At 54.3% G+C, this 13,030-nt stretch overlaps 1 protein-coding gene across 5 annotated transcripts; it reads left to right on the plus strand.

Annotated features, from left to right (window-relative positions):
* Nucleotides 1-666: 666 nt before the first annotated feature.
* Nucleotides 667-9,515, plus strand: TOB2 (transducer of ERBB2, 2). Of its 5 annotated transcripts, XM_050325118.1 has the most exons (3): nt 667-909; nt 2,532-2,622; nt 5,052-9,515. In XM_050325118.1, exon 3 carries the CDS (start codon nt 5,138-5,140, stop codon nt 6,158-6,160), a length of 1,023 nt encoding a protein of 340 aa, XP_050181075.1. In that variant the 5' UTR covers nt 667-909; nt 2,532-2,622; nt 5,052-5,137; the 3' UTR covers nt 6,161-9,515. The 5 variants fall into 5 exon arrangements, with proteins under 5 accessions (XP_050181075.1, XP_050181074.1, XP_050181076.1 ...); XM_050325117.1 differs by lacking the exon at nt 2,532-2,622; XM_050325119.1 differs by lacking the exons at nt 667-909; nt 2,532-2,622 and adding an exon at nt 2,919-4,644.
* The last annotated feature ends 3,515 nt before the right edge of the window (nt 9,516-13,030 follow it).

Here is a 13,030-nt window from a genome sequence, read left to right on the forward strand (position 1 = left end):
GGCCGCGGAGGTGGCCGTGCAGCTCCTGCCCTCCCCGGGGTGACTCTACCGGCGTGCCGGGCTTGGCCTTGTCCCGTTGTCCCCGGTGGAGATGGGTCCGCAGCCCCCCCAGACTTCTCGCCCCTGCCGGGGTCCGGGGGTCCCAAGGGATTTGCAGCGACCGAGGGAGCCGGGGTTACCCGTGGGGAACCTCTTCCCGAGCTCTCCCGCTATAGCGGGGCTGGGGCTCCACCACGGGGTGTTTTGCAGATGTGGGCGGGGGCTGTGCGGGAAATTGTCCCCGTGCACGGAATTGTCCCCTGGGGAGCCCCGGGGCCGGCCCCGACACTGAGCCGGGGCCTGACAGCGCCCGTGGTGCGTGGGGGCGGGGAACACGCCGGACGGTCCTGTCTCTCCTCGCTCCGTTCCATGGCCCAGCCGAGCCCCCCCCCGCCCCGCCTCGGGCTAAGCCGCTTGGGGAAATCCTCAGGTCAATCCCCGCTAATCTACCATCCGTCCCCTTCCTTGCTTCCCCCGCGCTCGGAGCCGGGACACCCCCGTGGCCGGGGGCAGCACAGGCAGGTCCGGCCCCCCCGCCCGTCCCGGGGCGCTGCGGGAGGCGGCGGGAGGGGGAAGTAGTCCCGGCCCGCCCCCTGCGGCCGCATCACACGGGGCGGGAGCGGATCCGTGCGCCGAGGGGTTGCTAAGGGTGAAAGTTTGCCGTGAGTTGGCTCACTCGGGGCCAGGGCGCGGGCGGCTCCGGGGACAGCGCACCGCCACCATCACCACCGCAGCACCGGGCCCGCCCTGCGCCGCCGGGGACAAGGCAGGGAGGAGACGGACGGGACGGAGCAGAGCAGAGACCCGACGGCAGCGCCTACGGCCCCCCGACAGCCGCCAGCAGTCACCGGCCCTGGAGCCGAGGACGAAGTAAGTGGGGCCGGGGGTGCGTCCCTCCCCCACACCCCTTCTCGGGTCGGGGCTCCCCAGGCCGCGTCCCCTCTGAGGGCTCGGCCTGAGGGGGCTGATCGCCCCCCCAACTCCCTCCCCGCCCGGGGCAGGCGATTTGTCCGTCCATGGAGTCACCGTGCGGCTGCGGCCCCCGGGGGGATTAATGGGGCTTCAGGGGAGGGGGGGTGAGGATGAAAGTCATTGGGTAGGGGACGCTTGGAAGTGCCGCAGTTGACCATTTTGTTCCCTTCACCCCACTTTGAGCTAGGGGGGGATGCGGCTCAGCCCCAGCGGCCCCGAAAAGGGCAGGCTGGGCCCGGGGGCGGCGGCGGCACCCTGGGCTGCCGGGGGATGTCTCCGGGGTGTCCCTCTTCCCGCACGGCGAATGCAGCTCCCGCGAGCTCCAGCGGGAGAAGCCCGGCGACAACAAAGACGCTGCCGGGGCTGGGCTGGGCCGACCCCCCCATATCCCCATCCCCCCGGACATCCCGATCCACGGTGCCCTGCCGCGTGTGCGGGGCCAGGAGCTTGCCCTTGGGGACGTGTCTCCTTCCATCTGAACGTTCTGTCGGGGACCGTGTCTGCGACCCCGCGTGCCCCACCGGGGGGACGGGGACAGGCAGCGGGTGGGGGGAGGCGGGGGAACGAAGGACATGCTTGTGGCCTCCTAGGCTCCGTCCCACAGCAGTGGACGGGGGGGTCGCAGCTGCGGGGTGGGGACGCGCCCGTCCGTCCGTGCCGAGAGGGGAAGGGAAGGGGAGAAGGGGGCGGTTGCCCGGCGGTCCCGGGCCGCGGGGCGTGTTCCCGGCCGTGGGCAGCGCCGGGAAGGGCGGGCGGCACCCAGCGCGCATGTGCCCTGGAAAATTTTGTGCCCTGCCCCGCCGAGGGACGCGCCGGGCCGGGCGCGGGGCGCGCCGGGAGCCGCAGTCCGGGAGAAGTAGGTCGCGGGGCGGGGAGGGGCGGTGAGGAACTACAGCTCCCGGCGAGCCGGGGCCAGCCGGGGCACCGGGGATGGCCGCGATACCGGGCAGGGACGGAGGGGGCGGCCGGGCTCGTCCCCGCGGGGCGGCTTGTCTGGCGGCGGGGGGTGCTGGGAAGGGGGTCCTCATGCCAGACGGGCGTGTCCGGCCGTGGGGCCTCAGGCCCGCCGGGACATCTGCTCGAGTCCCGAGGCGGCGGCCAGCCCGTTCCCGGAGCCGGAGCTCCCTCGGGAGCTCGGAGGGATACCTGCAAGGTCACCCGCCGTGTTGGCGTAGCCAGAAGGAGAGGGCATCGTTCCCGTGCTCGCTCTCTCCCCTGATGCAAGTGATGGTTTGGCCGCTCTCCTTTGGCACGCAGATAAACCGGGGGGTCTGAAGGGGCTCCTGCGTTCCCTCCGCAGAGCAGAGGAACAGCTCTTTGTTCCCTGCCGGCACCTCGATGTTCTGCCCATGTACAGTGAGCCTTTAGTTTGAAAATCCTGGCCTTCATGGAAGACTGCTCAGAATACCTCTGACAACTGATATTTAGTCGTTTTTTGTCACAGAACCGTGCTGCTGCATCTGTTTTTTGTTGTCGGTTATTTTCTTTAAAAATTTTATTATTATTTTATCGTATTTCAGTGCAGTAGAAAGAGACTGAGGGAATCCTGCTGGAGCACATCTTACCCTGTCAACAACCTGAAGAGCCAGTGACTTTTTGTACCCTCAGCAGGTATCAGTCGTAATGCCACTACTTTGGCAGCTCTTGGTGTTATTAGGCTAATTAAGTTATCCTTTTCTTAATAAACAAGGTACGGAGTACAGCCTTTTAAGAAGGGGACTACTTCATAAAGAAAAAAGGAGGTAATGATTTATAATTGTACCTCCTCGCTGCTTTCTGCAGAAGCTTGATGAGGATCTGGGCTCATCAGTGTATATTGAAACATTTGTGTTGCAAATAGGATGGTAACAAATTTTGGCTATTGCTGTTTTCCCAGTCTGTAATTTCTGATTTCTTAATAGATCTTGGATCTGGATTAGAATTTATCATGAGATTAAAAGATTTACAAATTGGCTGTTCTCTCCCTGCTTAATTTGCTGAGATCTCAAGCTGTACTTTCTTTTGAATGTCAAAGCCAAAGACGCGAGAGGGCTCCATATAATCCCTCCTTGAGGTAGTATGGGCTGCATAAGCTCTTGTTAGGGTTTAGGTGTGCTCTTTCAGGGGGTTGCTTTATGCTATTTTTGTAGAAAAGGCTCCGTCTCTGTAGAAAAGGCTCCGTCTCTGTGCTGAGACTCTTGCCTTCTGAAAATGGCTTCTCCACACTGTTTTCCAAAAAACTCCGTTTGCTTATTTCTTTGATGCTCATCTCCTTTTACTTGATCAAGTCTTAGTGATCTACCACAGTTTGTTACATTACAATAATTCCTTAAAGCAGGTTTTAAAGGTGAGACTTCTTTCCCACTCCATCGTTTTTGTTTTTTCTTGTTACTGAGTCAAATCCAGAGGGCATTCCTTCCAGAACTGTTCTTCTTGTTGGAGGACTTGAAGTGTGGGATCTGTTTCTGGTTACCATCATCCTAAAGCTAAGCCTCTGTGAATTCAGACTAGTAAAGAAAAAGCATAGAATTCACACCCCTTGTTTTGCAATAAAGCCTCAAAATACTTGAGGGTTTCTTTAAAATTTATTTAACCTTTCTGTCCTCTAAGCTAGACCAAGCAAACAAGTCTGGTCAGGCCTTTTTTTCCTTTCTTCTGACCTAGGCCGGGGTGGATACCTGGCTGTGCTGCTGTGATTCCCAGTTTTTCAGGGGAATGCTGACAACATATGTTTGTACTCCATCCCCACCCCCAAATAATTAGCACATGTTGTAAACATTGGCTTTAGAGCTGCATGAGAGCATCCTCAAAGCCCATTTTAGGAAGACAGTTGAATGCGGTGTGCCTGTTTGAGCAAGGTGAGGGCAGCTGAAGACAGAGCGGCCTCTGACTAAGCTGCCAATTAAAAACTGGATATTCTTCTTCCCTCTAGAGAGGTGTGGAGGCTACTGGAAGTGTGCTTCCTCTTAAAATATCTGAGGGATTCATCTTCTTTGGATGAGTGACAGAGCGTAATGCTGACCTACCTGGGGTTTTCTTAATACTCAGACAAACGCATTGTTTGCAACTCTGTGTATAATGGGAGAGTTGAGTGTTGTGGTTTTGCGTTGCGCTTTTCTAGGTTCTCTCCATTTCAGAGACTTCCTCACAAGGGAGGGAGAGAGGGAGGATTATTTCAATCTTTGGCAAGCAATTTCAGTTTTTATTAAGTAGGTACCTGATCCTGGCAGAGCTGCTCATCTTCCCGCTGTGCAGGGATAAGCGATGTGAACTGTATTAGACAGGCTGTTGGCATGCATTTTGTAACCCCACACACATTTCCTGTCCCACTCTCCCCCCCAGATGAATTAAACTGAGATTTTAGGCTTATAGCTAGGCAGAATCTTATCTGGGTACACTTAATAAGATATGTGCCTGCCAGTCAAAGGGATAGTAAACACGGGCCGGCAGCTGGTGCCTCAGCACCCTCCCTCGCTCCTTCTCCTCCCTTCTGTGCTTGTGCCAGCAGGACGTGGCACCCGGCACAACCACCCGGCCTCCCGGAGGAGAGGCTGGCCCTGCTGTCCTGAGCACAAGCAAGTCTCTGCACAGGCTGCCGAGTGAGTCACGAGGCTGTTCAGGTGCTGTGCTTGTGTTCTGGAGAGGCTGGTGCAGGTGAGCCGTGCTGGAAGCAGCTGAGTGCCAGGGCACAGAGAGGCGCGTTAGATGTGCTGAAATAGCTCTGCCAGAGTAGACAGTTGCCTGCTGGGTTTCAGCAGCAGTGCTTGGCAGTGAGGGGAGTGCAGTGTACGTACCTGTGTGCGCGTAGTAGCTATACCCTTATTTCTTCTGAAAGAGCAGCAGGGAGGTTCCTCCCTACAAGAATCCCTCTGTTTTGAGGACCAGTAGATTTGTGGTTACTCTCCTAGAGAGCTTTACTTAATGTTAGTATTTGTGCAAAGTACTCGTTCTGCTTTTGTTTATGGAAAAGGTTCACAGTTTGTTCACGGTTGTTTTGTCTCAACAGGTGGAGAGCTGTTGTGTTCTCTAGTCTTCATCCAGTCTTTTCTCTCTTTCCTTAGGTCTGTTTGGAGCCAAATCTCGTCTATGTTCCTGTCACTTTGTCACTTTTAATACACTGCCCTGACTTGCTTGCTGCGAAGAGAGTATGCATCTAGAGATCAAAGTTGCTCTTAACTTCATCATCTCATACCTGTACAACAAGCTTCCTCGGAGGCGGGCAGACCTGTTTGGTGAGGAGCTAGAACGCCTGCTGAAGAAGAAGTATGAGGGCCACTGGTACCCAGAGAAGCCTCTGAAGGGATCTGGCTATCGCTGTGTTCATATAGGGGAGACGGTGGATCCGGTGGTGGAGCTGGCGGCCAAGCGGAGTGGGCTGGCTGTGGAGGATGTGCGTGCCAACGTGCCAGAAGAGCTGAGTGTCTGGATTGATCCTTTTGAGGTTTCCTACCAGATTGGTGAGAAGGGCACTGTTAAGGTCCTCTACCTGGATGACAGTGAGGGCTGTAGCGCCGCAGAGCTGGACAAAGAAATCAAGAGCAGCTTCAACCCCGATGCCCAGGTATTTGTTCCCATCGGCAGCCAGGACAACTCGCAGTCCAACTCTCCATCCCCCTCCTTTGGCCAGTCACCCAGCCCGACCTTCATCCCTCGCTCTGCGCAGCCCATCACTTTCACCACTGCCACCTTTGCTGCCACCAAGTTCGGCTCCACCAAGATGAAGAAGGGCGGAGGAGCCGGAGGAGGGGGCGGCGGAGCAGGGGCTGTGCAGCAGCCAAGAATGGTCAGGTCTCCCACCACCAACCTGCTGAAGCACAAGGGCCTCTCCCTGTCTATGCACTCTCTGAACTTCGTCGGGAGCGCTGGGAGCCAAGCCCCGCAGTCACAGCTTTCCCCCAATGCCAAGGAGTTCGTTTACAGCGGCGGGTCACCAGGAGCCAGCAGCCTCTTCTTCGATGGTGTTGCCAGTGAGAGCCAGGCCAGCAGCATCCCGCCAGCATCGCAGTTCAACACCAGCACAGGTGGTACCTTTGATATGGCTCAGGTCTTCGGTGGCAGCACCAATAGCCTCTTTTTGGAGAAGTCTCCCTTTGTGGAAGGACTCAGCTACAACCTGAATGCCATGCAGTATCCCAGCCAGTCGTTCCAGCCCGTCGTCCTGGCCAACTGAACACAAAGGAAGGAGAGTATTTTGGGGCAGGGAGGGAGGGGGGAAACAAGAACAAAGCAAACAAAAAAGAGGGAGAGAAAAGAAAAGAAAAATAGAAATATACAGAAAATATTAAAATCTTATAAATATAGGTTCTTGGGAAAAGAGAGAGCTCAGTGTTGTTGCGCTGTGCTGGCAACGCTCCTGAAGCACTGAATTGTTTTTTAACTCAGTCCCTGTGCTTTTTTCCTACTCACTTTTTTACTCCTTAAAATGAGTTTTGGGATTTTTTTGGTTTGTGTTCCCCCTTTCCCTACCCCAGCCCAGGATCTGGTGCAACTGTAGGCCACAGTGCTTCTGATTCCCTGCACCACCCCCTGCCCCGCGCTGGACACAGGGTCCTTCCACCTGGGTGTGGGGATGTCATCTTCATACCACCGTGCTGGAAGGAGGGACGTGGAGAGGATGAGTCAGTGTTGGTGGAGACATGCACTCTTGTTGCGTGCCAGCCAGAACGGGTGGGTGAGCTTGCTTCTTCTGTTACGGCTCTGCATGTAGACGGGGAGCATCTACTCGCTGTGCCCACGGGCATAGACCGTTGTGCTGTTGTGGCTCCAGCCCGAGCTGGCGTCAGCTGTTCTGTCTGTGCTGAAAGCACTAACTCTTCTCCTTGACCATCTCCCAGCACATCGCAGGCAGAGCAGAACATTACTGTGAAATGGCTTCTTCCTGCTCCCTTCCTCATGTGCGCTTCCAGCCGCAGCTACAGGGGTACGGTGCTTCGAGCTGAGTGGCTCCGGTTATTGTCCCCTTCTGCACCCCGAGCAAGGGGGCTTTTCTGTGCTCTCTCAGGGCTGCCTGGTCAGTCTGGGTGACAACCCTGTGGTGTAGAAACACCACCCAGCTGTCCCTCTGACTTGGAGGAGGTGACACTGAACCAGCCAGATCCCACTTGGATCCTGCCCCCACTTCCCAAATGTTCTCCGCAGCAGCAAGGGCCAGCATCCACTTGGAGTGGCCTCTGAGGTCAGAGTTCTCATTCTCTGCTGTGAATTCATCTACTTGGCTGTGAGAGGGAATTCCTTCCTTTTTAGTTAGTGAGGCAGCATAACTCTTGAGGAACAGAAAGGGTGATGTTGTGAAGCTGCTGTCTTGAGTGGTAGCATAAAGGGTTTGTACTTTCAGCCAGGCAGGCACCAGACTAAATCCCTTCACCTGCCCTTTTGGAGGAGCATGAGGAGGTGGCTGATCTGGTGAGAAAAAGCAGCACCTAGCATAAATTCCTCATTCCAGCTAGATCACATCAGCGTGGACAGAGGCAAGCTTAGAGCAGAGCTGTGACGGGTGCTCCAAAGGCGAGCAGCTGTCCCAGCATGTGAATGTAGGGTGCCTCCTCACAGCAGGGCTGGGATCTGGGAATGCCCCTGCAGCTTTCCCCAGGATGTTGTGCTGCAGTCAGGCAGTAGTGGCTTCTCAGATTGGTTGCTTCTGTGTCAAGGACTCTGAAAGCCACCTTCACAGGAAGCCAAAGGAGGGCTGCTTCATGCCCAGGAAGGGTGGAGGCTCTAGATGGGAAGGGAGGTCTCCTTGGAGCCTGTTGTGTGAGCGTGGAAGTTTGCAGAGGAGAGAGATGGAGGTGATGAAACTCCAGTCTTGGAAGTTCTCAGCTTAAAAGAAAAATAAGCTTTTTGCTGCCTCCCAGACATGGGCTTTGGTTTTCTTTTAATGATGTTTCTGGAGCGCATTCTGAAACCCACTCCTCTTGCACTTGTGGAACCAATGTGCTCTTTCATGAAATCCCTGTTTCAGGTGACATGAGCTTGGCCTCATGCTTTTCCTGCTCCCTTCCCTTGAGCTGAGATGGAGGCACTCCAGCCTTTTTGTAGTTGTATTGCCAATGAGCCTTTGCAGAAGGTAATGGACTGTCCCAGGGGGACTGCCACTGCCCGAAGCTCTTCAAGGAGAGTTTCCAGCGCACCCTTCCCTTCCACGGGTGATGGGGTGCACGGTCCTGACCTCGTGCCCAGCATGGATTCCCAAACAAGCTGCTTGCCATTGAGCTGTGACCAACACAGCAGGTGGGCAAGGAGAGCGAAGCCCAACCAGCCCCACAGCCTCAACCTGCAGGTTTCCAGACTTGGAGGACTTGCTGAGGAATGGCCCAGCTGTTGGGTTTCCCTTTTTTGTTTTTTGAACCCTTCACTTACAGACATTACCACTGCCACCCAGTCCCTCTCCCTGGCACGGTGCTGCTGGGTGCACCCTGCTCGCTGCACTGGACTTTGAGGGGTGCTCAGCCCCTGATGGCAGGACCTGGTCCAGTTGCCCCCCATTGTCCCCACATCTGGCAAAGCCTCCTGCGAGCCGCTGCCGTGGGACAGTGTGCTGTCCTCCAGCACAAGGAGAGAGAAGAGAGGTGAGGACACCCCCTGGCCACCTGCTTATGTGTGTGAAGCTTTGATGCCGCTTTGCCCTGCCACACGTATAATACCTGCTTTAAAAATAGTGGTGTGAGTGGAAGGAGGAAAAGAGGAGGGACCAACCTCTTTGTATCTTAAAAGGAAAAAAGCGTGCTTCAGAAATGTTCCTCCAGCATCAGGCAGCAATGGAAACTAACGGCCTTTTCAGGTCTTTTCTAGTCTTGGATGTAGGCGTTCAGCTTCAATTTTATTTTTTAAAAACCTGCACTAATTTACCTGGTTTCTTAGGGAGAGAAGAGAGAAGTTTTTTTTTTTTTAACTTTTATTTTTTATGGGTTTGTGTTCTTTTTGTTGATGTCTGTTTGTATTGAATAATTTGCTACATTTGTAAAAGTAAGAGGTATATATAATATATGTATATTTCTAACGTAAAAAAACTGTAATTTTTTTCTTTTCAAGATTTTTTCTTAAAAAGAGGAGAGAAACAAATATTTTTTCAGGAAAAAAACTTTAAAAAAAAAAAGAAGTGGTGAAGAGTCCTTTCTCCCCACTCAGCCTCCCTCCTTTTCCTCCCACCCTTCTCCAAGGAGTGAATTGTCAGTTGCCTTGTGGGAGAGGAGTGAAAGAGGACAGAAGTCTGTATGTCTCCAAGTGGAGGGTTTCTGTGTGTGCTCTGCTTGGGTTTCTCTTGGAGAAGGGGGCTACTGAGAGGGGGAGCCAGAGGGTTGCTTTCTTTTTTTTTTTCTTCTTTTTTTTTTTGTTTTTCTTTAGCGAAGGAGGAATACAATCAGAGTTTTGTATTCAGAATGTTGTGCAATATTTTGGAACGGGACATTGGTGTGTCTAGAGATTTAGTTAAAAACAAACAAAAAAACCCACAAAAAGGTTGATCAAATCTGTACAGTTTCTATTGTTCCAGATTTTTTTAAGTTTGTATTAAAAGCATGATATAATAACTGGTTGTTGTGTGGTGTGTGCTCAGTGGGGAGAGAACACCTGTGGTTTGCCTGGTTTTGGGTGAGGAGGGATGCGGCCGCCTTCGGATGAACTGGTGCTCGGTGTTGGCCTGTGCAGGCAAGGTCGCAGGTTTGGGGTGTGCTCAGCAGAGGGTTTGTAGCGTTAGGAATAGCTCGGTGATGCCCAGGCTTGTGCAACATGGCCAGGGCAGCTGTCTCAGTGACCTCTCCCGCTGCCAAGAATAGCAGCGCATAGGAAAAAGTGGCGATGTGCCTGGCCATCCCTGCTCCTGCCATGATTCAGCTCCCTGGGGCGGGGTGGGGGAGCTGGCTCTTCTCCGGGGGGTAGAGGAGGGAGCAGGATGCATTTGATGCCTGGTGCTTCAGAGGCCTTCAGTCAATCAGCAGAGTTCCTAAAATACCCCAATTCTGTGGCATCTTGCCAGGGCCATCACCTGTGGGGCCAAGCTAGGAGCCCTCTGGAGTCACTGCACAGAGTAGATGAAGCTCCCCCAGGCACTGCTTCCTGCGGAGGGGGGTGCTGGTTTTTAATTGATTCATTTCGCCTCTGTGCAAACCAATTTGAGTTTACCCTGGGACATCTGGGGTACTTGCTAAGCTAAGGAAACATCAAGGTGGACATTTGGGCCCTGTCCTCCCTGCTGTGGGTGTTCATCCAAGGTGACTTCCCCTAACAGGGCGGGCTTAAGGCTGGATATGAGAGTACACAGCAACAATGAAGATCCGATTTTCTCTTTCTAACCTCTCGCTGCTCAGCTTTAATCAGAATTTATGTTGTAGGGAGCAGCTCTTTTTTAGCAAAAGATGAGATGGCCCCTCTGCTGAGGAAGGTGCTGAAATGCCTGTCTTGCCCGTTGTGTGCCAATGACTGTGTGACCCAGCTTCCCCAGCCCCACCACACTCCTGCTGCCTCCTGCTCAAGGGGTGGCTCGCAGCTCCCCACGCTGCCTCCTTAAAAAGCTATTGAAGGGAGCCGCTCTGAATGTCCTTGAGGAAATCAAATGCGGTGCTGGAGTTGACTCCCACTAGTGTCCTTACCCATGCCCCCTCAGCCCCTCTAGCCTAAATTTCTTCCTGGAAGAGCTCACTGTGCCCTTGGCTTTGTGAGCCCCGGGAGCTGGGCTGCTGCTTGTGCCTGCTGTGCGCCATGTGACTGTCACACTGTGCTAAGCAACAAAACTATTTTTTCCCCTTTGTGTCTCAAACCCCTTGTAATCATTTATCTAAAGCACGCACAAACGCTTACCCTTAGACATGTTTTTGGAAATGGAAAATCGAGGGTGACTATGTGCCTTCCTGATCCTTGCCCTGCATTTGCTTGGCTGTGACGCAGGGAGGCATGGAGCTCTTCCCTTTTTGGGCACAGGTAGGGCCTGGAGTTAGTTTACAGCTGATAGCTGCACAGCCTGGGCAGGGATTAGGGAAGAGGTTTAGTATAGCCTTGTTCCTCCCGAGGTATTTGCCACTGTGCTGTGTCGGGGAACCTGAAGGTCGGGGGAGCTGAAACCCCTGCCTGGAAGCTGTGTGCAGGGACAGGCTCTGCCTTCCATCACCCCTCAGAGAGGAGAAAGAGGTGCTGAAGCTCCGTGTTGGGCCAGTGCAGGGTAGTGCCTGGGTGTGGGAGTGTTTGCCAGGTGTTTGGACAGTGGATGAGTCGATCCCTGAGTAGCGTGCTCCAGCAAGGCACAGCAAGATGGGACTTGTCTCCCGAAACCTCCAAAGCGAGGGGCGTGGGGGTGTTGTTTAGACACTCGTCACAGGGGACTCCGTTATTAAGAAGGAAACTTGCAACTTGAGTCATCGAGCAGGCGGGCTCCTACCTGAAAGGAGGAGACAGCTTGGGTAGAAAAAGCCATGCGTGAGCCTTGGGCTTTTTAGTCTGTGACAGCAGTAGTTTCTGACTTGAATCGGGCTGTTTGAGGAGAGGGAGGGGGCTGGGTCCCAGAGGAAAGCCTTATGCAAGCATGAAAGGCCATTCCCTGGACTGTGTTTAAAATACAGACCTAGCAAAACAGCCCAAGTTTGGTCCAACAGGAGAGCATCTCCCGCTACCCCAGAGCCTCCGAGAGACTTGGGATTACTGGGATTGAATAACACGTGGCACAGGCGCCACCAACAGCAGGTGCCTCCCGGTGTCCCAGCACTTGCCAAGATGCCAGGATCAAGAGGTGGAAAAATACCACTGGTGGGGGGGGCCAGGACCTGCTGAGTCCTTGGCATCCCTGGGGAGTTTTCCTGCCAATGCCACCTGCTCCCTGCTCACATGGCGGCGGCCCCAGCACTGCCCATGGCCCCAGCGGGTGTAAGGGGCAAGGCTGACACCATGGTCACAGAGGGACAGACAGGTCTTTCCACCCCACATGTTCCTCTGCCAGAGCACAAGGCACCAGCCCAGCAGCAGGCTGTGGCCAAGGTTAGCCGCCTCCAAAATCTTGCACTTTTTCCTTTGGTTTCTGTGGCGAGGCTCCAATTCAAACAGAGCCGGGAACATGTTCACCCCAGCCCTTGCAGAGCTGTTCTTCCACTGTCCCCCCACTGCTGCCTGCGTCATCACCTCCAGAAACCTGATCTTTTTAGAAAGCTGCTGAAGAATGAAGCTTTCACCCAACCCCAAGACACAGCAGTGTTTCACTGCCGATAAGCCCCGGCTGGCACATGGTGCTTTTGAGTTGTTACCAGTCACCGAAGGACACATTCTGTGTGTGACCATTGCCAGTGGCAAAAGTGACTCCAGTGTGGTACATGCGTGTGCCAAGAAGGAACGTGATTTTTTTTTTCCCCAAGAAGCACTCAGAGGCACAGGAGTGAAGTAGGAAAAGAGAATCTCTGGAAAGAAGCTTCAGGCTTAAATTTTGCCTCTTTGCCTTGAGGAGTACAGGGAACGGCACAGGTGGAGGAATGGGGGGAACACTCTCCCTCTTCACTAAATGCTGAGGAAGACAAGTGTGGTCCCCATGTTATTCTGCAGTTGCTGAGACCTAGTTGAGGGGAGGGTTGTGCTTATTTTTTTTGGCCTCGTGCTGCCGGCGCAGCTAGATTGCTGAAGGAAGCAGATCCTCAGGAGGGAGTGCATCCCTCCCACTTGGCAGGGTGTTTCCACCAAGGACAAAGTTTTCCTTTGAGTGAATCAGCCAGAAACTGCTTGCAGAAGGTGCAGCTGGGGCTTTCATCAGAAAACAAACCCGAAATGACCCACACAAGGTGATGCGTAGGGAGGGCAATGGGTGATGTTGCTGCAGCAGGAAATGCTTCTTTCACGGGCCTTGGTTGCACAGCTCAGCAAAGTTGTGCAAAGGCCAAGTCCAGCTTCCTTCAACAACAGGCATTCTTGCATTTCCTGATCTTCCTGTGGTCGGGTTCAGTGTCAACACGTGCTGCTGTGGGCTCCCACAGAGGCACGAGCAGCGTCACAGCAGGCCTCGGGCGCCTTTCCAAAATCTGCCGAAGTCATCCTCTGTCTCTGCCTGTGTGGTGCCCAGCTGCAGCCAGGAGGA

This window comes from Myiozetetes cayanensis, unplaced genomic scaffold (genome assembly GCF_022539395.1).
Source record: "Myiozetetes cayanensis isolate MyiCay16 unplaced genomic scaffold, myiCay2020 scf3, whole genome shotgun sequence".
Taxonomy (NCBI): Eukaryota; Metazoa; Chordata; class Aves; order Passeriformes; family Tyrannidae; genus Myiozetetes; species Myiozetetes cayanensis.